This window comes from Typopeltis vanoorti, chromosome 1, assembly GCF_054136105.1.
Source record: "Typopeltis vanoorti isolate ZY-2024b chromosome 1, IOZ_Tvanoo_1.0, whole genome shotgun sequence".
In the NCBI taxonomy this organism is placed as follows: Eukaryota; Metazoa; Arthropoda; class Arachnida; order Uropygi; family Thelyphonidae; genus Typopeltis; species Typopeltis vanoorti.
This window is the reverse complement of record NC_143549.1, coordinates 109,503,560-109,531,286: the sequence shown is the minus strand read 5'-3', so window position 1 is coordinate 109,531,286 and position 27,727 is coordinate 109,503,560. Positions and strand designations below refer to the sequence as shown.

The 27,727-nt window shown below is 37.1% G+C and overlaps 1 protein-coding gene across 1 annotated transcript in view; it reads left to right on the top strand.

The window, feature by feature from the left end:
- LOC150110306 (glyoxylate reductase/hydroxypyruvate reductase-like) overlaps window positions 1-27,727 on the top strand; it is a 207,802-nt gene that overhangs the window by 30,251 nt on the left and 149,824 nt on the right. The window contains exons 3-4 of the mRNA XM_090392751.1: window positions 7,215-7,287; window positions 17,483-17,599. Of these exons, the coding sequence (XP_090248877.1) occupies window positions 7,215-7,287; window positions 17,483-17,599 (190 nt within the window). The remainder of the gene's footprint in view (window positions 1-7,214; window positions 7,288-17,482; window positions 17,600-27,727) is intronic.

Below are 27,727 nucleotides of genomic sequence, written 5' to 3'. Positions count from 1 at the left end.
GCGGGAAAGGTGCCCAGGGAATGGAAGGAAGGTAAGATGGTGCCATTGCATAAGGGTGGTAACAGATTGGAAATGTGTAATTATAGGCCAGTTTGTGTGTCATCAGTAGTTGTTAAGATCTTGGAGAAGGTAGTGAGGGACCATATACAGCATTGGGCAGATGAGGGTAATGTTATCTGTGAGAGTCGACATGGATTTGTGAAAGGGCACTCTTGTTTTAGCAATATGCTAGCCTTTTATAATAAAGTTACAAGAGCATTAGATAAGGGTAAGGCATATACTGCAATTTTCTTAGACTTAGCGAAGGCATTTGACAGGGTGCCACGTGATAAGCTGATATTTAAGTTGCAGCACATGGGTTTGAATGTCAGATTGGTCAACTGGATTCAGGATTGGCTGTCTGATAGGTATCAGAGAGTTGATGGTGGAGCAGTTTCAAGGAGGCAGAGGGTTACAAGTGGGGTCCCACAGGGCTCAGTACTAGGACCTATATCGTTTAACCTTTATATTAATGACATTGCCAGTGGATTGCAAGGGGATATTCAGTTGTTTGCAGATGATGCGAAGCAGAGAAGGATTATTAGTAATAGTGCAGATGTGGTAGCCCTGCAAGAGGATTTGAATAAGCTATATAAATGGGCAAATGAATTGGGGTATCAGTTTAATGCAGCAAAAATGTAAGGTCTTGAGGTTTGGGAAACATCGATGCAATGCTGCATACTCTATAGGAGGAGTTATACTGGAGAAAGTAGGGGAGACAAGAGATCTGGGGTTGATGATTGATGGAAACCTGAAATTTAGAGGACATATTGCAAAGGTGGTGAAGGTAACACAGAGGATTGCTGCAATTATAAGAAGGACACTGACCTGCAGAGATAAAAGGGTTGTCATTCCATTGTATCAGACCACACTTGGACTATTGTTCTCAGATTTGGTCCCCAGGATTTGAAGATGATAAATTAACTGTGGAAAGGGTACAAAGATGGTTTCAGGACTGTACAATTTTGGTTATGAGGATTGGCTGAGGGAATGTGGACTGTAGACTTTGGTGGATAGAAGAAGGAGAGGTGATATGATTGAGACTTTTAAACTGTTGAGAGATGATTACAGGGTTGACACTGGGGAGTTCTTTCGCTTGGTTGAACAGCGGGAAGGAGTGATGACAAGAGGCCATCCCTGGAAGTTACGAAAGGAAACCGTGAGCAAGAGGGTGAGGAGTGGTTTCTTTGCATGGAGGGTGGTTGAACCGTGGAATGCATTGCCTGATGGAATGGTGAGAGCAAGAACGGTCAATGAGTTTAAGGAGTGGTATGATAGACTTTGTGTTTCTTAGGGGGGAGGGGACCATCCCTCGATGAGTCTTGACAGACTTTATGTTCCATTGATCTTGTTACTTCTTCTTAGGAAGGACCTCCCACGATGAGTCTTTTGACTCCATGGAGGCCTGAATAATAATAAAACTAACAATAAAAATATTCATGAACTTGCCTTTTATAAAAATGGAACTTATTTTAATTTGATACTTGAGCTCGTCGGGTTTTACAGATTTCAGCAATATCAGTCTAATATGTGATATAGCTGGCCTCGTCTCTTTGTTTATGTTAGTAAGACTTTCAAGCTTTTTAGTTTTTATATTGGTCTGTTCACTCATATTTCAGTGAACAGACCAATATAGAATAAGACCGAGCTCACTCAGTTATGATGTTGAAAACTGTAACAAAATTTTCAGTGCCCTTGTGGAGAGAGCTGGGTATTCGGCTTGGAAAAAATCCAAAATTTCTCAAGAGTTATTTCAGAGAATTTCATTTTTAGAGTACGATCCATTGATCTTGTTACTTCTTCTTGTAACAAAAATTCACAACTCGATGTGTTAACTGTGCCAAATGGATTTCGTATCCAGTCATAATTGTGTGTATTTAAGGAAGGAAAGTAACTTTAAATCTTTTCTTCCAATATTGTTAAATGTTATAACGGAAATAATTCTCTTGACATTTTTTTATAGCAAAGGAAACATATCTACTGTATTTTTTTTTCCTTTCTTTTTGATATGTGGTTTTTCCAAAGAGATACTTTTTTTTTTTTTTTTCTGAAAAGCTGACAATTTGTTAGTGAATGTCAAAATATTTTCATTTTTCCCTTGGATACTTGTATTAACACTATAATAAGTAATTAAAAATATTGGCTAAATACGCCATTTTAGCACACCAAATATCATTTTGAAGTCATTTTACAAAAGCATCTCTACCTTCATTTTGAAAAAAGGCCAATAATTCATTCTTAAGTTCTAAAATTTGTAATAGTACTTTACCCCCCTGGATAACCATCTTATTTCAGTGTGCAGAAGCAAAGATTCATACTTGGCTTCCATAGATATGCAAAGTTTTTTTTTAAAAAGGCATGCTTTTGAAGGTCTTGACTTGATGTAATTTACCATATTTACAACTTGGTCTAGTACAGGTTTTAATATTGCCGATAATGTTTTTGAAACTAGGGATTCTCTGTGCAAAAATAGTATGTAGATAGATGTAATATTCAGAACAGAAGCAGAACAAAACTGAAGACCACTGTCAAAATCCCATGCTACCCACCAACCCATGAGTTGAGAGAAGAATTGAGAGTATTCCTTTTTTGAGCCATTAAAAATCCACCAGAAACTGTAGCCTACCTATCTGTACAGACTACTTCAAATGCAGGAGGGTGTACTTCCTCCCCTCCCTTCCTAAACCATAAAACATCGGAACGGAGCTATCTGTCCATGTTTTGAGACCAAGTACATATCCAGAATCCAGTTAACTGCCATTATAGGCTTATTGCTATATTCTAGCCACAGATTTCCTTTGGAAGTCATATAAGTAACAGAACAACTAATACCAGATGCCCTCGTATTGTATTGTCTCCATTTGTAACCATTGACAATGTCAGGTTTCAGCTAGTTTTTAAAACAACACAAAAGAAAAGAAAATGTGCGATGTTATACTTACAGCAGCATAATGTTATAACTGAGGATACATAAATTAATCAGTTATAACATAGCATCATTGTAAATATAACATCACACAGCTCTTTCTGTTTCAAATCAATCCATTGTTTGTGTTCTACTTTGTAATCGACTGTCACTGTCACCGAAGATGATCTGTAAGTTTCAGACCGAAATACCTGGCCTTCTAAACAAATAAATAAGTAATATAACTGTGGCACAAGCTTTCTCTAAAAGAAAGCAAAAAACCTGCTTCTCACTCCCTTGCTCATACTCTTCTTACACAGCTTCCAGAGATGACCTTTTGTTCTTCCCTATTCTCCACCGTTTTATGGAAAAAAAAAAATCTTCAACATTAATCCTATAACAGCCCTTTACCAACTTGTACATCGCTATCAAATCATCCCCCCCTCTTCTTTTTGTCCACTAGGCTCTGCAAATTGCATCTTTTCAACATTTCTTCATATTCAACATTCCAGAGATCAGAAACTATTTTGGTCAGTTGCCTCTGAACCCTCTCCAACATCTCTTCATCCTTTTGAAAAACCAGGTGACCAAATTTGTGCACAATAGTCCATATGTGACCTAATCAGAGCCTTATATAATTGAACAAGAATCTCCTTACTTCTACAAGTCAGTCTCCTCCTCATCATTCCCAGAATTCATTGTTGTCCTCACAATTTTGGCAATGTGTCCTCTAAATTTTAGATCATTATCCATCATCACACCATGATCTCTTATTTCCTCCACCTCCGACAATATATATACCAAGAGTAAATTCTACATTCCATCTTTTTTTTTTTCTTTCAAATTTTAAAACCATACATTTTGCATCATTGAACTGGTATTCCCACTCAAGTGCCCACTCACTCAGTTTATTCAAGTCTTCTTGTAAGGCCACAACATCTGCTGTATTCCTCATAGTTCATCCAGCTTTGCATCATCTGCAAACAACTGTATATCCCCCATTCCAGTCTTTGCCATTATCATTAACATACAGGTTAAACAGCTTCTTCTTTCACTACGCGTTATTCCAGCTTCCTATGCAGAATCTGCATGTTACTTAGATGTGACTACTTGTTAGTACCACTCCCAACCAACCTGTTGCCTAGTCCACCACTGGGGGGATATATTTTTGGCTGTAGAGGCGTATGTTCACGGGGCTGGTTTGCCTGCTTGCGGGATGAAAAACGCCAGATAAACTGGTGGAAAAAACCCTACTGCCCGTGCCCAAGACCGGTTAACTTGGCTATGCCTGAGGAAGATCCTCAAGTTCCTTATGTCTTCAACAGGAATCGAATCTGGGACAGTCCTTCCCCAGGCATATGGTTGCAAAGCGCAAAGCCACTAGGCTAACCACGCGGACATACAGGTTAAACAGCAATGGCCATAAAACAGACCCCCTGAGGCACTCCATTAGTGACTTCCTCTTCTGGGATATTGCTCTCCATACACAACTTGTTGATATCTATCAGACAGCCAATCTTCAATCCAATGCACTAGTCCAATATCCAACCCCATCCACTCTACTTTGAATATCAACTTATCATGAGTTAATCTATCAAAAGCCTTCACAAAATCTGTGTGTACTACTGTGTATCAATTTCCCATGTCCAGTGCTGCTATCACCTTATTGTAATAAGTAAGGAGGGCAAAGTCTGACTGTCACCTCCTCATGGTGCCTTCTGGATAATCTAATGACAGTAGCATTTTAGTTAAGATAAAAAACCAAATGGCTAGTTTTCTGGTACCTTAATATAGAAAATAAGGGGATAAACATCCTTTGTTGTTTTATAGCCAGTAAGCGAAACTAAAGATCGATAACTACGATCTATAAGTTTCAAGCCGAAAAACTATTGGCAAAGGCAATTCGAAGTAAAGGTGGAGCAAGCTCCCTCACTATTCTTGATATTTTCTCATAATGTAAAACACAGCTCCTAGGAGATGTAATACTGTCATTACATTATGAGGAGAGGTCACTACCCAGACCAGTTTCAACCTTTTTTGAGGTCTCATTAGTGAGTAGGTAGACCTGGAAGATATCAAAGCTTAGTGAAAAGAACTTACGTACCTTCACTATACAAATGCCATAAAGGTGTGATTATATTTTAGTTAAGATAAAAAGCCAAATGGCTAGTTTTCTGGCACCTTAATATAGTTTATCCCCTTATTTTCGACAGTAGCATTTCTTTTTTCCCATCATGGAGATAAAATAGGGAAATGCAAGAAAAAAGCCTAGAAAATCCTGAGATCATTAGCTCTTTCAAAAATAATGAAATATGGACCTGACTCAATAAAGATCTACATAAATGGCTCCAAAAATCCAAATGGCAATTTTGGGAGCGGCATACTCATCTATGGCTCTCAAAATATAGAGCTAAAAACAACCAACAGTATAGGATGCAACTCATACTATGCAGAATTAATAGCCATTAATACAACACTGCAACATTTGAATGAACAAAACTCAAAGGAATTAATATTTTTCACAGATTCCTTAGCAGTCCTTCAAGCTATTAAGAACTGCTACACTAGCCATCAAGAGATACTTAGAGACAGCAAAAAACATAAACAAACTATATAAGAATTCTGAAATAATTTTCCAATGGATTCCATCCCGTGTATCGTCACTATCAGACTTGGGAAAAATGGAAAAAAAGAGTTGTAGTTATTAAGGATATGAAACTGCAGATGAAGTAGCAAAAATGGCTGCAACATCAAGTGATACTCCAGGACATGACTCACCACTGGTATTCAGCAGAAAAACCAGAAGCCATCAACTGCAAGTTTAATCGCTGTGCCACTACCATGATCTCTCATCTCAAGACTGGCCACACAAGACCAATCAAGTTTAGCAATGGCAAAAAAATCTTCCCCATCTGAAAATCTGTAACATCGAGGAAGCATCACCACTGCATTTACTAACTTGTATGAATATTTCTAAATGTGAACTCTATAACAACCCAGAAAAGGTACTGTATAGAATACATGAAGTTGACCTCTATGATCTTGTGTAATAATACTATGGGATAATTAAAAAAAAAAGTATAAGTAGATTACTAAAACATGATCTCCCTTTAGCAAATCCTTGTTGTCCATCAAAGATAATATTACTGTTGTCAACCCAATTCTGGATCCTGATTCACACCAGCCTTTCAAACATTTTATCCACAACACCTGACACATGGTCTATAATTTGATGCTTGAGTTCTGTCATCTCCCTTATGGAGTGGCACAATCTTGCCCTTTTTACACTCCTTTGGAACTCGACCTAGTGCAAGACTCATATTAAGAAAATATGTCAAGGCAGATGCCAACTTCCTGGCACATTCCTTCCAAATATGGTGATATATTATCAAGTTCTACAGTCTTATTAACATCGGGTTTGCTTAATTCCCATATACCTCTTCCTCACTCAGTCAGTCTCTCCTTCTCATCATCCACTGCAGACATTCTATATGTGTGTGCGTGTGTTGTTATAGATGTATATTTTATAGGCTTATAGTTACATATATCTTTTCGTCTGTATTCCCATATATAACTCCTTTTTTTACTTATGTTAACCAAACTCTTTACCCCCATAGTAACTACATCCCTTTTTTTTCCCCATTTTTCCCAAGTCTGACAGTGACGGATACACAGGAAAAGGATGTAGTCCTCCTTCCTTAGAGCTTCATTTGTTATAGATGATTCTCTTTGGTTGGGAAGACTTGGGTTCGAATCCCATCCTAGATGTGAAGAACCTGTATAAGGACTTTTCAGCTTAAGGTAATGTAGCTGATCTCATATGGAAAGGGTAGAGTTTTTCTTCCTGTAAAGTCAGCTGTTTCATCCTGCAAAACAGATGCAATGGTCAGGACATCATTTGCAGTGCATAGCTTTGGATGGAAATGCTGTAAATCTAAACAACCAACCAGTTTTATATCCCTTCCCATTTTTCTGTTTTTGGTACACACACACACACCTAATTTGTTTATTCCTTTTCTTAACATATAACCCACTTCTTGCCTAATTGCTTCTCTTAGCCAGTACCAGCACTTTCCAAATACAAGATACCCCCCCCCCCCCAAATCCTATCCAATTCTCCATTTATAACAGTTTAAGTATTTCATCCAGGTATACCTTCAGGCAATAGCTGCTCACCTCCAAGTATTTCATTCAGAGCACTTTACACATTTAAATATATTTCATTTTTAAAAATTATGTCTGTATTTAAATATATGAAACTTTTTTGTAGGGGAAAAATTAAAAGCAATTGCAACTATGTCTGTTGGCTATGACCATATTGATCTGGAAGAATGCAAAAAGAGGTAAAAATTAATTCTTCTATATTATTTTATCATCAGTATTTCTATTACTGAAGAAGGTGCAACACGTTTACTCCATATAATTTTTTTGTGTATAAGGTATTATTAAAAATTATCATTTTATGAAATGCTGAAAAAACCAGCAATTAAAATTTAGTATCTTGCTTCTGACTATTTGGTTTTCATTGCTATTGTAAAACTAAGTAGGAAGAAAAATGCTCTTTGGTTTGGTTGCAAGCAAAAAGAAAGTAACTTGAACCATTTTCTGCTCTGTGGTGAATTGAAGGTTAGCTAAAGCAGTTCATATTGGAATGAATATTGTTGATTATGGAGAGGCACTGGTTATTATTATTATTATTATTATTATTATTATTATTATTAACCTTTCACCAGGAAATAAAACTCATCTACATGACCAATGACATGAATGTATGTCCTGGTATAAATATGACTTTAGATAATTTGTGTTCACCTACTATCACCAAATGTGTTCATGGTTGGTTATATTTGTGAGGGAAAAACCAGAGCATCTAACACAACCACAGTATGAGAACACTCAATTCTTGGGAATGGGGGTGGAGAGAGAGAGAGAGAACACAAACAGAAGGTGAACACACATTGATGACTAAATCATCAATGTAGCTAAACCAGTATGCATAATTCACTATATGCATGGTTTGTGTATATTCACACTTCCAACATGTTCAAAATACAAAAAAAAATAAAATGAAATATTTTTAAATGGAAAAAAAAAAAAATCCTTATCATATCAATTGCATACGAAATGTACTCTAGGTTTGCTAATAACCTTTTGTTGATGGGAGCAACATAAACTAAAAAAAAAAAAACTATTTTGATCATGATACATAAATTTCAGTTAAACTATAATCCAGTTGCTGCATATATTAGTTCTTTGTATATTACTTCTAATTTTCTTCTTCAGTATCATTTTATTTTACCCTCCAGTATTGTTGGTTCGACTAGATACAGCAAACTCTTCTACTCTATATATATATATATATATATATATATATATATATATATTAAAACCAGGTTTATATTTAAAATAGCTTGGTATCTTTAACGTATATTATACCCAAGGTAAAAAAACTTTCTATATATATATATATATATATATATATCTTCCTATTAGATAAATAATTCATCATATTATATCTAGTCATCATTACCTATCTGTCACATTTTAATTAGCATTTTATTGTATGAAATGCTAGCAAGGTCTTCTTTAAAATTCAAATGCATTACATCAGTCATTACCATGGTCTGTTTTCCTCATGATTTTACCATTAAAAGTAAATAAACACTTGTCATAACATGCTTTCCCTAATGAGATCATGCTAGACAAGTGATAGCTGTCAATAATATCATGGATATGATGATTAATTAATTTTTCCCATTACTTTCTCTATAACATTAAAAAAAACTCATTTGTTTTTAATTCTCCACATTATGTAATGAAAAAATCCTTATGAATTGGAGTAACTCTTTTCAAACTTGAGTGAGTGGAGACAGAACTGTAGAGCAAGTGCCCTCCCTCGATGAGTCTTTGGACTCCCTGGAGCGATCAAGTAATAATAATAATAATATTATTATTATTAATAACTTCGAATCAGAAAGTATTATTCCCACTGTCATTGATTCATTGAAGATAATCCAAAGTGGATTAATTAAATGCTAGAGTATAGAGCCAAAAGGCTTTGATTTGGCATAAGTAAGATATTTAAATTGATTATATTATGGATCCATCCATATCTTATAACCAAATGTAGAATGAAATTTACTAGAGAGCTTATGAGGATATAACCTTTAAATCAGAGTTTTGCTACTTAAAAGACATGGGCTTTGCCTGGGATCCCATATATTCCCCTTTTATTAGGTTTCATTGGACTGCCAGCTCTTTCAGACTGGTGGTGGTGGTGGTGTTGCTCATGAGAGACTAGGAAGAAACCTTAAAGAGTTCAAAATTCGGTTTAATACCCCTGTGGATTAACTCTGACATTTATTGATTACCAAGGAGGGTATGTCATTCCCACCCTCCAACCTTATCAGTTTAGGTGATTTATGATATCAACAATTTTTCCTCCTCCTGTATCCCTCCAGCAATATTTCTTCTTCTAACTATAATACTTATTAAATGCTTCTGCAATCACAACTGGATCATTCAAAACTATTCTAGAACAGGTAATAACACTTATTCATTTTTATTATGCTTACCCATTTTACATAACTTTTTTTGAATTGATCTTAGGTCTAGCTATCTGTAATTCAAAGTCGGCTTTACAGTATTTAATGGTTTAATTAATGTTAGTTGTTGCTTTCATCATACTTAATTTATCATAGCAGTGCTTTTTACACAACACACACACACACACACACACACACACACATATATAAATTTCCTCAAGAAGTCAATTATTCTTCCAACTGTATCTAAGTTTATTCCAAAATTTGCTCCTACTGATAAACATGGATTAAAGTATCTATGTCCCTTGATGCAATCCATTTTACATTAGTTTCTTCCATTAAATAATGTCTCCCAGTTAATACTCGATTTTCTTATCCCCTCACAGTCAGCTTTTTTAAATTCCATCTAATTATCATCCCCCCCATCATAATTCTTTTCCATGTTCAAATGATCATCACAATTTAAGCAGTTCTAAGTATTTAAATATGATCCAACACTAAATCTTCTGATGTTATGAACTTCAAGATCCTGTGCTCTTTGGTAGGTTCTTGTACATGGCTGCTTTAGATACCTGTCATGAACTTGCTCTAGAAATTTGCTACCCAGTATATTATCAACTCTTCATGTTGAAAATTTCTGGAATAAACTACAGTTGATCCTTGAACAATGTTGGGGTTAGGGCTCCAACCCCTTGCATTGTTTGAAAATCTTCGTATTACTTTTGACTCCCAAAAAACTTAACTACTCATAGCTTACTATTGACCAAAAGCCTTACCAATAACATAAACAGTTGATTAACATATATTTTGCATGGTATGTATTTATTATATACGAGGGACGTCCAGAAAGTAAGTTCCAATGAGCTGTCAGAGAAACAAATATACTTACAAAAAAAAACTTTATTGGAAATTGAAATTAAAGTAGACATCTTTCACTACTTTTCTACATAATTTCCACCATTGTTCAGGCGCTTATCATAACGGGGCACCAAGAGTTGTATACCTTTGTCGTAGAAGTTTGCAACCTGTGACACAAACCACGTATTGATCTGCTTCTTTGACCTTGTCATCTTCTTAAACCGCCTGCCACCAAGGAAAGATTTCAGATGTTTGAACAGGTGAAAGTTGCTTGATGCGAGGTCAGGACTGTATGGGGGATGATGGAATTGTTCCAACCAAAGGTGGTGAGAAGTTGTGTTATGCCAGCCATGTGTAGGCGAGCATTATCATGAAGCAAAACAACGTCCCTGATAAACATGCCACGTCATTTATTCTGGATTGCACGACACAGTTTCTTAAAGGTTTGGCAGTACATACTCGCATTGATTGTGGAGCCTTGACCCAAGAAGAGTACCAGCAAAATCCCTTATCTGTCCCAAAATACGGTGCACGTGATTTTCCAAGTGGAAACCGTTGTCTTCAATTTTGTCTTGACTGGTGATGAGGTGTGTCTCCACTCCATGGACTGTTGTTTGGATTCAGGGGGTTGCATGCGACACCCAAGTCTCATCCCCGTCTGCTCAGGAAAGCATCGTCATCCTCATGGTAGCGTGTCAAGAATTCCAACGCACTACCCAGCCGATTCACTTTGTGTTGTTTTGTAAGCAACTTCGGCACCCAGTGTGCACACAATTTCTGATAATTCAGTTTCTCCGACACAATTTCATGAAGACATGAATGTGAAACTTCTGAAAATTGCAGCACGAGTGACATCATAGTGAATCCCCTATTCTGTCGAATCTTCTCTTCAACCGAATGCACCAAATTGTCAGTCACTAAAGGTGGTTGCCGGCTCCATTCATTATTGTGCACACCTGTCCTTCCTTCATTAAAAAGTGTTACCCATCTTCGTACCATTGAATCACTCCTTGCATGTTCTCCATAAATCTCAATAATTTGCCGATGAATTTCAGCTGCTTTAACGTTCCTCACGTTCATGTACAAAAAAATAACTATTTATTAACTTATTGCTGATATTTCGCTGGTATTCTATCCAGTATCTTCAGAGCACAAAAACAGTTTGTCACAGTATGCAAGACAACAACAATCTGGTATAACAATGGAACTAGTTTTGAACAATCGTAATGTACAACACAAAGACTAAAGTCCTAATTAGGCACCATCTACATGAGACAGCAGATATTAATTAGATCTTAAGGTGACTGTCTCCCAAATCTTTGGCAAATTTATACAGCCATACATGTTGAAGTTTTTATTATTATTATATGACACCTCCAGGGAGTCCAAAGACTCGTCGAGGGAGGGCACCTACTCCACAACTCTCCATCTCCACCACTCATTCACCAACTGCAACTACTTTCATAACCTATACAACGCCATCTGCCACCGACCACCACTAGTATTTTCACAGACAAACACAAATATCCATGCCCACGGTGGGATTTGAACCCACAGCCTTTTGGCTGGAGAGCAGATACGCTAACCACTCGGCCAACCAGGCCGGTGTTGGAGTATGTTTCAAGGCTTCAGTTGATTCCAAGAGGAATCTCTCTGACTTATAAAAGCTTCTGTGTGGCACTTTTGTTTTTTTTCCCAATTGATCCTGTGTGCAGGCGGAGGGGGTGTATCCAAAGCATGGTCTGCTAGACCCGACTTGCCATAGCATGTGCCAGATGTATTTTTTTATGTTTACTGAGGTGGATGTCCACAGTTCTTCTTGTCTCTCCATGGTAAGATTGATCACACAAACAGGGCACGTCATAGACTCCTGGATGTGATAAAGAAGAGATTCGGTCCTTGGGTGAATGGATGAGAGTTGCGAATTTGACGTATGGTTTAAATATTGTGCATAGTTGATGTTTATTAAGCTCTCTAGATACCTTTTCAGATGTGCCTTTAATGTATGGGATGGTGACAGTTTTGTTGTAGTCTTCTGTGGTAGACTGTGGGGGGGGGGATTTCTGAGGTGCATTTAGTATTTTTTCTATCTTAGGGGATTAGAGCCATTGGCCAAGAAGGTGGGATGTAAGTGAGTGAGTTCAGCAGTGAGAGCATTGTATTGGAACAAATCGCTCTAGCTCTGTAAGTTAGTATTTTTGGATACCATACTGTTGAGATGGGTGATGGTGTGATTGTGTAAATATCTCTCTGTATGTGTGGATTTTCTATAAACCTAGAATGATAAGTGACCATCTGGAAGTTATAATAAATTTAGTTTAATCCTTTATCCAAGTGTAAGCAAACAAAGTTTGCACCTGAAAATATCTTCAGGACTGAGGTAAGGTAGTGCAACACCAGGCAACTCTGAGCAAAGGTGGACCAAGCTCTCATCACTCCTTGTCTCAGTATCTCCCATAATGCAAAGCACATCTCCTTGCAGACATGTATACTGCTATGCATTAAGGGAAGGGCCACTACCCAGACCAGTTTCAACCTTTATTGAGGTCTCATCAGTGGGAGGCAGACCCAAACGTGGAGATACTAAGGCTGAAGCAATAGGAGAGGTCATATTTACCTATAGGAGTTGCCAACAGGTGTACCACCTTATTATTGAATTACTCTGGATTTAGAGAAAGATGTTGGAAGTTTATTTTTCACTTGGTTAGACCATAATAAATTTAGTTTAATCCTTTATCCAAGTGTAAGCAAACAAAGTTTGTGGCTGAAAATATCTTCAGGACTGAGGTAAAGTAGTGCAATACCAGGCAACTCTGAGCAAAGGTGGACCAAGCTCTCATCACTCATTGTGATAAACTTCCAACCATCTGGAACACGTTTGATTAGTGTATCCAGGAAAGGCAGACAGTCATTAGCTTCCAGTTCCATTGTAAGGTGGATTTTTTGGGTGTTGGCTATTTAAATGCACTAAGAATGTATTCAACGTGTCTGGGCCATGTGGTCAAATAGCAAGCACATTATCAACATAGTGTAGCCAAAAACCTTGGTTTGAGAGTGGCTGTATTGATAGCTAGCTTTTCCAAGTGTTCTATGTAGAAGTTGGCTAAGGTGGGAAGAAAGGGAGGAGCTCATTGCTGTCCCATCAAATTGTTTGTATATTTTCTCTTTCTAAGTAAACTGCATGTACTGTGAATTTAAATAGTTCAAATATATCAGGGGTAAGTGTGATGTGAGTAAATCAAGGGTTTCAATTAACGGTATGTTTGTGAATAGTGAGGTGATATCAAAACTCGCCAGTATGTCTGAACTTTTTAAGGTGTGGTTCTCTATAATACTAAAATGGACTATAATCTCCATAAGATAGACAAAATACTAAATGCTTCCCAGAAACTCCCCCCCCCTTCTGTTTACCACAGAAGCCTACAACAAAATTGTCACTATCCCATATATTAAAGGCACATCTCAAAAGATATCATGCTTAATAAACATCAACTATGCACCGTATTTAAATAATCACTAGTCTTGTAATTCTATATATATCTTTCCTGACAGAAGTCTTCATATGGCTATCCACAACCCAGGTGATTTCTTCATGATCACTCTCAAGAACTGGAAAGTTTTGCACTTCATGTTACGAAGTGCTCAAGAGTTTTAGGTGGTCCTTGCATTAGCAGATCTGATTGTAACTGAGGTCTGAAACTTCTCCCCTGTCCCCCCCCTCCACACACACACACACACACACACACACACACACACACACACACACACACACACACACACACACACACACACACACACACACACACACACACACACATTGGTGAGACCAACCATGCAATCTTGTCTTGACTTGGAGGCTGTGCAGAAGTTTCAAAGAGAAAGGAATTTATGTGAAATCAGAAAAACACAACATGATTTGGTGTAATGGGGTTGAGTGATGGAATCAAACAGGAAATACAAATGAAAAAAGAGATTATGGAAGAAGTATAAAGAGAGATGCAGAGCAGTTGCATGAGGAATATGATTCAAGCTAGGAAAGTGACCAGTATAGTGTGGACACCAAATGATATGAGAAGAGATTAACATTTACAACGGAAGGAAAATTGCTGGTCTGGTTGGCCGAGTGGCAACCAGACCAGCAAACATCCATGCCCACTGCTCTCCTGCCGTGGGCATGGATGTTTGTGATTGTGAAAATACTAGTGGTGATAGATGATGTTGGTGTAGTTATGGTTCATTGTAGTTGGCGGATTGAATGAGTGGTGGAGACAGAGTTGCAGAGTAGGTGTCCTCCCTTGATGAGTCTTTGGACTCCCTAGAGGTGTCATGTAAAAAAAAAAAAATCCTAACGAAGTCTTGTATTATGTGGTCAGCAAACAAAGAAATGATTATAGATGAATGACCCTGTTAAGTTTTAATGATCTTTAATGATCCCCTTATTGGGGCACTTCATCCTGGAAAAGCAGATTATATTCCTGGAGGAATGGGGAAGATTGCAGGTTTAGAAGTGCATAAGAAGAATCTATTTAGAATATTAAATAATTTGAAAGTCAGTAAAGTAGTGGAACTTGCATGGGATGTCACCACATGACCTGAGTGAATGTACTATGGAATTGACAGCTCAGTTTACCTGGCTGTTTACTGAAACACTTGGATAATGGATTAAACCAAGAATATAATTTTTTGGCATCTTTAATTTATGGAAGGTAAAATAGTTCCACTGCACAAGTGTGGTAGTAGAATGCAAGCATCAACCTATAGACCTCTTTGCATTTATTCTGTATTGTTAGCTTTTAGAGCAATTACTGAGATCACATTCAAAATTGAGTAGATAAGTAATACTATTGTGAAAGTAAGCATGGATTGGTTAAGGGGCATTCTTGTTTCAGTAATTTGCTTGCTTTTTAGAGTAAAGTGTCAAAGGCAGTTGACAAGGGAAAGGTGTATACTGCCCTTTTCTTGAATTTGGCAAAGTCATTTGATAATAGTGTACCACATAAGTTGATATTTAAGTTATTGCACATAGGGTCAGATGGTTAGTGAACTCGATTGGAAATAGGCTGTCTGATACTGTTCCCCCTTCTCATGGGGAGGGGGACAGTATCAAGGAAAAGGAAGGTCACTTGGAGTTTCACAAGGATTAGTACTCGGACCTATGCTTTTTAACTTTTTCAATGATGCTGTCACTGGATTGCAGAGAGAGAGATGTTCATTTGATATAAAGCTTTGAACAGCTATTGGAACACGTCAGCCTGGCTGGCCGAGTGGTTTGCGTATCTGCTCTCCAGTCAAAGGGCTGTGGAAAAAACTAGTGGTGTAGTCGGCAGTAGATGGCATTGGTGTAGTTGTGGTCAGTTAAATTGAGTGGTGGAGACAGAGTTGTAGAGCAGGTGCCCTTCCTCGATGAGTCTTTGGACTCCCTGGAGGTATCAAATAATAATAATAATATTAGTCATAATGCCAACATGGTAGAACTTCAGGACAATTTAAATAAGCTGGATAGTTGGGAAACTGAATGGGGGATATCATTTTAATGCTATTATTGTTATTATTATGCGACACCTCCAAGGAGTCCAAAGACTCATCGAGGGAGGGCACCTCCTCTACAACTCTGTCTCCACCACTCAAATCCATCAACTACAACTAACTGCAACCACACCAACGGCATCTACTGCCCATCATCACTGCTAGTATTTTCACAGACAATCGCAACCATCCATGCACATCAGGATTCGAACCCACAGCCTTTTGGCTGGAGAGCGGATACACTAATCACCCCGCCAACCATACTGGCAATTAAACATAATATGTTGGAATTTGGGACCCACAGATGTGAGTTGCATACTCAATTGTTGGAACTGTATTAGAGGAAGAGGAGGAGGCAAGGAACTTTGGGGTGTCGATATAAATTTCAAGTTGAGGAGAGATACTGTGAAGATGGTGAAGGAAACTCAGAGGGTTGCTGCAATACTAAGAAGGACAGTTACAACAGAGATAAGAGTGATGACTCCATTGTATAAAGCCCTGGTTAGACCATTCTGGATTATTTTTGCCAAATCTAATCACAAAGATTTGAAGGAGATAAAGTCACCTTAGAAAGGGTCAGGGGACGATTACAAAAATGATATTGAGATATCATACATTTCGCCAGCCTGGTTGGCCAAGTGGTTAGCATATCTGCTCTCCAGCTGAAAAGCTACAGGTTCGAATCCTGCCATGGGCATGGATGTTTGTGATTGTCTGTGAAAATCTAGTAGTGGTAGAGGTAGGCGGTAGATGGCGTTGGTGTAGATGATGAAGGTAGTTGCGGTTGGTGGAGTGGTGGAGACAGAGCTGTAGAGTAGATGCCTTCCCTTGATGAGTCTTTGGACTCCCTGGAGGTGTAATGTAATAATATCAGGACTGTACAATGATGGTTATGGGGATAGACTGAGGGCATACAGACTGCAGAGTGTTGTGAATAGAACATGAATGGGTGACATGATTGAGCGTTTAAACTGTGGAGAAGTATTGACACTGATATTTTTCATATAGTAGACCATAGGGACAGGAGTAAGATAAAAAAAAAAAGGCCATTCCTGGAAGTTGCAAAAGGAGGTAGTGAATAGGAGAGTGAAAAGTGGCTTTTTTTGCAAAGTGGTTGGATCATGGAATTCATTTCCTGATAGGGAGGTCAATATGCAGACTGAATGAGTTTAAGGAGTAGTATGATAGACTTTGTGTTGTCTATGATGAGGTGCGACTTATTGGAGGTTCAGAACAATAATATCGAGCATTTAAGTCACATATGGTGTTGAGTTTATGTTGCAGTTTGTCATCTCATCTTTGCTATATATAGCAGGCAGTGAAGTGGTACATGCAAACTCATTTTGTTATGCAGCAAATATAAAAAAATAAGTTAGTAAAATCCATTTGCAATTCTTACAGTTTTGTTTTCAGCTTGTGGAACTCAGTAAGGATTATTAAGATATTTGTTGATGTAGACTGAAGTAATTAATTACACTTCTAAAGGTGTCAGAAAACAGGAGACATGAAACAATTTTATAGCTAGTGTGCAAATATGCTGTTTCAAGTAAATAGTATTTATATTTTTTTTTGTTGTAATACTTTGTGATAATTAATATTAAATTTTCAGGAATATTCCAGTAAGTAATACGCCAGATGTGTCAACAGATTCAGTTGCAGAATTAACTGTTACTCTGATGTTAGCAGCTGGAAGAAGGTTAATAGATTCATCTAAAGCCATAAAGAAGTAAGGTCTTGTGTGTGTGTGTGTGTGTGTGTGTGTGTGTGTGTGTGTGTGTGTGTGTGTGTGTGTGTGTGTGTGTGTGTGTGTGTGTGTGAATTTATATCCATTACCATCATTTTATCTTTAAGGAAAATTTAGCAATAGACTGTAATGTATAAACAAATGGATAAGTGAAGTACAATACACAGCTTTTCTTAGCTGCTGCATAAACTTTGGCCCTTTACCCTCTATTACTCACCAGATCCTTGTCCCTTTTCACTCATCATCATCAAATTCCTGCCATGTACCCTAAAGGGGGGTGTACAGGATATGATATATGATAATACTACATGAAAAATTTACATCATTACTAACTTTCTATCTACAATTTTCCTCCAAATCAGTCTGTTACTTGTCAAGACTCCAACATTATCAGATCTTATATTTCTATCGTCTAAGGCACTTTGTACCATATCAATCCATCTATATCTTGGCCTTCCTCTGGGTCGTTTTTCTGCCAAACTGGCAGAGAACACTTGTTTTGCTAATCTTTCCTCGTCCATTTTGTTCAAGTCACCATACCACCTGAGATTAGCTCTGCTAACGCATTCCTGGATGCTGACAACATCAAGTTCTTTCCTAATAGTCTCGTTTTTAATATGATATTGCCATTGATGCCATCTGTTCACGCCTCTAATCTTTCTCAGGACTCTCATATCTGCGGTCTCTAGTCTTTGGTCAAGTGTTTTACTTCTGACCCAGCTCTCAGATCCATAAGTTAAAACTGGTTTGAACACTGTCTTGTATAAGCTAATTTAGTGTTCCGACTAATTTCTCTCATATTCCATATGAATTTATTCAGTTGACTTCCTACCATACCAGCTTTATTGATTCTGTTGTCTATTTCTTTATTTAATTTACCATCTTCACTAAAAATTGTGCCTAAGTAGCTGAAATGTTTTACTTGTTCCACACGTTCTCCATTCACAACACAGTTGACATTTTCAATGATTCTGCCTATTTTCATTGTCTTTGTCTTTTTATTGCTGACCTTCATACCATATCTATTACAACAGTTATTCAATTTAGTCAGTGAATCTTGCAGACTTGTAGCAGATTTAGAAGTATAACATCGTCCGCATAAAGCAAAGAGCAGACATTAACATCTCCAATTTTGATATCATGTTTAATACCACTTTCCTTCATAAAGTGATCCATATAGATAATGAATAACAGAGGGGATAATGTACATCCTTGTCTGACACCAGATTTCACATTAAACCATCTTCCTGTACTTCCTTCAATTCTAACTGCTAACTTACAACTCAATACAGACTAAGTATTGCTTGATATAATGCCCCATTGACAGCGTATAACTGTAGTGTATTGAATAGCTTTTCTCTTGGGACCTTTTCATATGCCTTTTCGAAATCGACAAAACTTAAATACAGATCTTTGTTATATTCTCATGATGTCTCCACTATTTGTCATAAAGTGAAGATCTGATCCTGACAGCAGCCTCTATTTGACCTGAATCCAGCTTGTTCTTCACCAATCTTTTCTTCCACAATTCTTCTCAACCGTTTCTCAAGTATACTTGCATATATCTTACCAGGAACACTCAGTAGGGAAATACCTCTGTAATTCTCACATTCAGTTTTATTTTCCTTTCTATATATGGGTACTATGAGAGCTCTGCTCCAATCATCGGGAATTCGTCCCTCTGTCCAGGCATTCTGAACTATGCAGTGCAGCCACTGTAAGACTTATACCACCATACTTCAGCATTTCTGGTCGAATATCATCTACTCCTGCTGCCTTTCCACATTTCAAGCCTTTGATGGCTTTTTCTACTTCGAGTATGGATATGTATTCCCGACTGCATGCATGGGCAATTTTTTTGACCACTGTGCTGTCATCACTGCTTGTTTCATTTAACAGTTTTTCAGTAATTATTCCATACTTCAAGGATATCTTTTTCTCCCATTTTCATGTCACCTTTATCATCTCTAACTCCTTTTACAGCATTCTTTCCTCCATTCCTAAGCTTCTTCAGCGACCTCCAGAATATTTTGCCACCTTCTTGATATTTATTTTCTATGTTCTTGCCAAAATCTTCCCATGACTTTTGTTTAGCTAGTTTTACACAGCGTTTAGTTTTCTTACATTTGTCTCTGTATTCTCTATGAGCACGAGCTGACTTATTTGCCAGGAACTTTTGATATGCTTTCTTCTTTTCCTTTGTTGTTTCTACTTCAAAATATTTCGTTTCATACTTAGTGATATAACATCACGCGGCATGTTCTAATTTCAACGATCTATTGTTAGTATTCTAGCTTGTATATTTTTTAAACTGTTCTTGTAATACCACCGACGATGGTCTGCTATTTCCAGACCGAAATATTTGGTTAAATAAATATCTTTCTTGTGATTACGTGATTATATCATTCTTTCTTCTTTTCCTTCACTGCCTCTTTCTAACTTCCTGTGTCTACCATGGAGTTCTAATTTTTCTATCCTTGCAGACAACTTCACCACATGCCTCTCTAGCTGAATCAATCAGGGTTTTCTTCAAGGCTTACCACTGAATCTCCAAGGTTTGGTTCCTGTTCTCAAACTCTTTCATTTTTTCTTCAATAATCTTTGTGTATTTTAGTCTATAGTTCACATCTGAGAGCTGCTCAACTTTTATTCGCTTTAAAACTTTCTTACATGTCATTCTTTTCAATATGAAATTCAATTTTATCCTACCCTTTCCACTCCTGGAATGCTATTCCACCAATACAGTATCTAGTACCTGGGTCTAAAAAGGACTGGATATTTGTGAATATCAGTAATGCACATTGTGATCATAATGATCATAATAAATATTATTTTGAATCTAAATTTAATAAATTAATGCATTTCAGAAAAAATTTTTAACTGTATTGCTTTTATACTTTACTATTATTTCTATATAATATAATACTGTAAATTTATCTTGTATATAAATCAGATTTAAAAATATGAGTATATTATGGATTGTGAATGAGCTTGCTTTTCAGTGTAGAGTTTATCATATCAAAATTTTAACTTGTAAATTTATATATGGGTTTTGACATTGTACTTAGTTGCAGTGTGACTGAAGTTGTTTCAGAAGACCTAGTTTTTCTCCAACCAGTAGAATTTTGCTACTGGGCTGAAGAAAACCAAGAGGGTTTGAGACATGACTTCCAGACACAATTAATAGAAAAGCCAGCCTCTGCAGTATGAGGTACCACTTGGTGGATATGATCGGAATTGCATCATGGAGGCCAAACTTTTTTTGAGAGTGCAGGTTTCAAACATTTGTTCCACAGATTAGTTATATACTCATAATCTAAACTGAATCAAAGTGCTCTGGAAAGCTTCTAAGGTAGCTGATTGTTAATCTTGCTGTCACTATTTTGCCAAGGTGTGCTTGAAGATGAGTCAGATTAGTCATCATCATCATCTAATTGCTGATATGTATCCTCAAGGTTGTACAGTATACTCTGGTAATGCTTCATGATTAAGTATACATTATTACTAAATCCCTAACAAAAATATTCCTACAAATAAATCTTATTTCTCAGTATGCCAATATTGTCAAATCTAATGGAGAATGAATAACAGCAAAAAAAATGATGCAAGATTTAACCACCTTACCGGCCATTATGGATCAAATATGCATCCTCGTATGCTTCGTATCCATCATATATTTCAATGTGATATCAATGATATTACAATTTTAATATGCACTTCGCATCCATGATGAACGTCTTGGCTGGTACGTAGTTAAAAGCTGAGTTGGTGAAGATGAGGCAAGAGATGAAGTGGATGCAGAGTGAAATGAAAAGAATTACAGATATGTATGGAAGAGTGAAGAAGATGGAGGTTAATGATTATTAAAGGTGTAGTGAATGAGAAGATTTGTTTTCCTGGGGTGGGGGGGGGTAAAATGAATAGTGATTGAGGCATTGGATATGAGGAGTAAGCAAGCAAAAGTTGGTGGTGGTAGTAGGAACAAATGACGTGACTGGGGACAAGAAGAATGTAAGACTGGATATAAGGAGGTTCTTGAGGAGGATAAAAGATAATAGATGTTGAAAGTTTATTTTTCACTTGGTTAGAATAAAATAAATTTAGTTTAATCCTTTATCCAAGTGTGAGCCATTTAGTTTAGGATTAAACTAAATTTATTTTATTCTAACCAAGTGAAAAATAAACTTTCAACATCTTTCTCTAAATCCAGAGTAATTTATTAAAAAGGTGGCACACCATTTGGCAACTCCTATAGGTAGAGATGACCTTGCTAATGCTTCTGGCTAGTATCTCCACTTGGGCCTGGCTCCCACTGAAGAGACCTCAATAAAGGTCGAAACTAGTCTGGGTAGTGGCCCTTCCCTTAATGCACAACATTAGACATATCCGCAAGGAGATGTGTTTTGCATTATGGGAGATACCGAATTAGGAGTGTTGGTAGCTTGCTCCACCTTTGCAAGGAGTCGCCCTGATGTTGTACTATCTCACCCCAGTCCTGAAGATACTTTCAGGTGCAAACTTTGTTTGCTCACACTTGGATAAAGGATTAAACTAAATTTATTTTATAAAAGATAATAGTTTAGTAGCAAGCATAGTATAACATGCATATGCATGTCATAGTGAGATGCAAGCTATTAGTGTAATGTGGCACTGTCCGTTTTGCAGTTCTACTGTTGTTTATACGAAGTTTGTGCCAGTAGTAGAGTGTTCGTAGTGCTTATCATGTTTACTCTGTCTCTTTAAATATTTCGACATTACAATTAAAGACATAACATTTGTTATAGTTTTTATTTTAGAACATTATTGGGGTTATGATAATGGATTTTATTTTTAAGTAATTTTGAATTATGCTAAACTGTGTAATTTTATCGATAATAAATAAACAATATTTTTTCATAAAACAAAACAAGAAGAATATATTTTATTTTTAAATAATTTTGAATTATACCGAACTGTATTATTTTATCGATAATAAACATTTTTTTTTCATGTTTTTTTTTTTTTTAATTTTTACCGTAATTTTGATATTTTATCCAAACATGTATACACCGTACTTACAGTATGTATGTATATTTTGAAAGTTGCACCCCCTCCCTGCCCCACAATTTCAAGCCATGAGCTGCCACTGCCCAGGTATAACAGTGATGAGATGAGGCAGTGAGCAAGGATTATGAATATGTTAGTGGAAATTCTTGAAGAGAAAAGAAGTGCAGTTTTTGAATGTGTGGGATGAGTTTGAAGGATGAATGGAACTATATAAGATTGATGGACTGTATGTCAATAATTTTGGTGTGAACCATCTGGAGAGACTGCTCCTGCTGATAGGTGAGGGAGGGTAATGAGTGTAGGGAATGAATCTGAGCAAGTGTAAAAAAGCAGAGGAAGGAGGAATTGAAGTGTAAAATGTGGAGAATGATAGAAAAAGTGTGCAAGACAAACATGGAAACAGGAAAACTCAGGGTGATCAGAGGAACACAGAATTAAAAAAGTCAGTGCTCAAAGAGAAAGTGAAATATAAAGAAATGGGGTGGCCTGAGGTGTAAGGGGGGGGGGGGGGAAAACAGTTAAATTTGAAGAAGTCACATCTAATAAGTGGTATCAGTGAAACTTCTTATTGATCCAGAAATGAGTTGTTATGTTTCTATACAAATGCTAGAAATAGCGAGAAATAAGGGAAATAAAATGATTGCATTGATTGAGTTTGTTCGCCCAAAAATTGTTGGAATAAGTGAGCCATGGTTAGATGAGGATGACATCCTGATAGGAATAGAGATGGAAGGTTTGATGTTTTTCGTGAAGACAGAAATGGTAAAAAAGGGAAGTGAAATACTATTGATGATAGATACAAAGGGGAAATAGTGGTAGAGGTTTTTTAGATAGTATGGTGTGAGATAGAGGTGAATAGAATGAAATAATTAGTTGGATGCTGCTATAGACTTGGTAATGTGGAGGGAGTGACTGTGAAATTTATGAAGAAATTAACCAAGCAGACAAGAAAAGGGTGATCATGGGTGATTTTAATCATGGTAATATAGATTGAGATGATATGACAGCAACCAGAACTAAAAAAAATGAATTTCTCGATTTTGAGGGACAACTGCCTCAGATAGTATGTAACGGAGGGCACACAAGGATTGAGGGTTTTGAGTCTGATCATCTCATCAGACGATCTCATTGTAAATGAGATGTCAAATCTTCCTCCAGTTGGTGAGGATCCTGGAGTTTTTGTAAATAGGAAGATGAAGTTCGGAGGTTATTAGCAAAGTCTGCAAATACATCTTAGTATAATTGTATTGGTGAAATGAATGTTGACATGTAAGATAAGGAAGTCAGGATAAGGAAATAACTAGATTTTTTTTTCTCATAGAGCAGTACACGAGGGAATGGTTTGCCTGAAGGTAGTGGGTGCAGAGTGTGTTAGCATGAAAAAATTCAAGAAAAGGTACAACAGGTCACGAGTGATATGTAACTTCCATAAGCAAGAAATGTGATATGAAAATCAACAATTAAAAGACAAAAATAAAAATAGGCAGAAAACTGAAAACAACTGTATCCTGAATGGAGAACCTATAGAACAAGTAAAACATTTCAGCTATTTAGGTGTAATTTTCAGTGAAGATGGGTAGAGACAAATAGTTGTAGAAGTAGGTGCCCTCCATACCGAACCACCACTACCATCATCATATACCCCAAATGCCATCTACTGCCTACAGCCACCACTAGTTTTTTTTTTTTTTTGTCTTTAAATTGCATGTATTCTCAAAGCTAATTTATCTATATGTGGAATGAAAAAAAAAAAAGACAAGTTTCTGGGAGAAAAAACCCTGCTACCTCCGTATGAGATTGGCTAACTCACTTTCAACTGAAAAAGCCCATATAAAGATTCCTCTTGTCACGATGAGAATCGAATTCAGGCCTTTTCCAATCGAAGGGTGGAACGTATTGTTGTTCTTTCAATTGCGCTACAGAGGTGCTCAAAAAATTGAAATAAATATGAAAAAAAAAAAAGATAAAAAATAAATATTCTAAATATGGAAATAAATATCAGAATTTACCAAAGATGGTATGTTTGGGAGTCAGTTGAGGATATATGGAATAAAAGGGAGAGTAGTGAAAACAGTAAATTATCTGTGCACAAGATAGTGTTCAAACTAATTTTAACTTATGGATCTGAGAGTTTGATTTGAAATATCACACTGGATCAAGGGCTGGAGACTACAGCTATGAGAGTTCCAAGAAGGATTAGAGGAGTGAACAGTTGCTATCATTGACAATACCATATTTAAAATGAAGATATTATAAAGGAACTTGCCATTGTTAGCATTTAGGGATGTGTAAGCATAACTAATTTGAGCTGCAAGGTTGACACATAAAAAAAATGGAAAAGGAAAGTTAATAAATCATGCATATTTTGCTCTAATTGTAGGGGAAAATAAAAAACATTGAAGACAAGATCTAGATGGGTTAATACAGTAAGAAGTGTATTAGAAGAATAAAATATAAGATGCAATAATATTGGAGTCCTGACTGGTAAGAGATTAATTTGGAAGAAAATTGTTGATAGGAAGTTGGTAATGATATAAACTTTTCATATTTTACTATCATAATATTATTATTATTTTTTTTCAGGCCTCCATGGAGTCAGACAGACTCATCATGGGAGGTCCTTCCTAGGAAACACAGTCTATCATACTACTCATTGGCCGTTCTTACTCTTGCCACTCTATCAGGTAATACATTCCATGGTTCAACTATCCTCCATGCAAAGAAACCACTGCTCACCCTCTTGCTCACAGTTTCCTTTTGTAACTTCCATGGATGGCTCCCTTGTAATTGCTCCTTCCCACTGTTCCACCAAGTGAAAGAACTCCCCCAATGTCAACTCTGTAACTACCTCTCAAAGTTTAAGTCTCAATCATATCACCTCTCCTTCTATCCACCAAACTCTGCAGTTCACATTTTCACTCAGCCTTACCTCATAACTAACATTGTGTATGTCCTGAAACTATCATTGAAATGTCTGCCTCTGTACCCTTTCCACAGTTACTTTATCCTCTTCAAATCCCGGTGATCAAATTTGAGAACAATAGTCTAAGTGTGGTCTAATCATGGTCTTATACAATTGCACAATAATTCTTTTATCTCTGCAGGTCAACATCCTTCTCAGTGTTGCTGCATTCCTCTGGGTTACCTTCACCATCTTTGCAATATGTTCCCTGAATTTCAGGTTTCTATCAATCATCACCTCTAGATCTCGTCTCCTCTACTTCCTCCAGTACAGCCTCCCGTAGATGTATTCCAAACTTCAAGAGTTTATATTTTGCTGCATTAAACCGATACCCCCCCTTTCTCCCATTCATTTGCCGATCTGTCTAGTCTATTCAAATCTTGCAGGGCTGCCACATCTGCACTCTCACTAATAACCCTTCCCAGCTTCACATCATCTGCGAACAACTGAACATCCCCCTGCAATCCACTGACAATGTCATTGATGTAAAGGTTAAACAGTACAGGTCCTAGTACTGAGCCCTGTGAGATCCCACTTAACCTTTTGCCTCCTTGATATTGCCCCACCATACATAACTCTCTGATACCTATCAGACAGCCAATCCTGAATCCAGTTGGCTAACCCGACATCTAAACCCATGTGCTGCAACTTAAATATCAGCTTATTATGTGGCTCCCTGTCAAATGCCTTTGCAAAATCCCAAAAAATGGCAGTATATGCATTTCTCTCATCAACTGCTCTTGTCACTTTATTATAACAGGTAATCATATTACTAAAGCAAGATTGCCTTCTTAACAAATCCATGTTGACTCTCACAGATAACATTGCCCAATTCTTTATATGATCCATATGATCCCTAACTAATTTCTCCAGTTGAAACACAAACTGGCCTATATTAGACACTTCCAGTCTGCTACCACCTGTATGCAATGACACTATTTTACCTTACTTCCATTCCTTGGGTACCTTTCCTGCAGCCAGACTTTCATTGAAAAGCTAGGTCAACGGAGTTGTCAGTTCTTTAGCACATTTTCTCAAAACCTGTGGTGAAATACCATCCAGTCCCACATCTTACTGACATCCAGAGTACTCAGTATTTGGAACACACTCTCCTCTAAACCTCGAACCTGCCCTATCCCTCTAATATTAAAACGCACTTCTCCAGGATGAAATACTCCAATAAAGTGTTCATTGAACAACTTCACTGTCCTCTGCATCAGTCACTCTGTTCCCATGTTTATCCCACAATGTTATTCTTCCACAATCATTTCTCCTCATACTGGCCACATAGTTAAAAAATTCCCTAGGACTTTCTTTGGATCTTAGGGCCAATCTCTTCTCATATTCCAGTTTTGCTTTCCTTACCAGTCTAGTCCTTATCATACTAGTCACTCTTCTGATCTGAGTCTTATATTCTTCATGCATTTGTTCTCCACACCTCTCCTTATATCTCTTCCATAACATCTTTTTCACCTGCACGTCCTGTGTGATATTGTTTGTCATCCCTTACACCAAATTGTGTCCTCTTCTTCACTCGTGGAATACAGCTCACTATTGCTGCTAACAAATATTCTTTCACAATTTCCCACGCACTAACGATATCCCGGCCTTCCAATTCCTCCCTCCATGAAACTTCCCGAAGTTGACGTCTAAGACTATTATAATCACCTGCCTAATAATTCCAGATACGTTCCCTTCTCTTTGATACTCCTGCATGTCTATTCATCTTCCAAGTCAAAACCACATGGTCACTCTCTCCAGATGGGGGAAGAGATGTTATCTCAGTTATAATCAGCTCTTCTGATGCTATGACCAAATCCAAAACTCTTGAACTTCCACCAATTTATAATATCCTGTACACTCATCTCCCTGAGGATGCATATGAGGAATTTGATGATGATGATGAAAAGATATTTATTAACTGGCTTATATTTCAGTAGATTTCAAACTGGTATCTCCCATAGCACAATTACTTGTTACAGTATATGACTAAGAATGAATATAGCAAACAGTTCAAATTTTAATTTGGTACTTTGGATTTTTACAGTTGTTGGGTTTAAGTTAAGATGACTTACTTAATCCCAAATTTTTGGTAGATTATT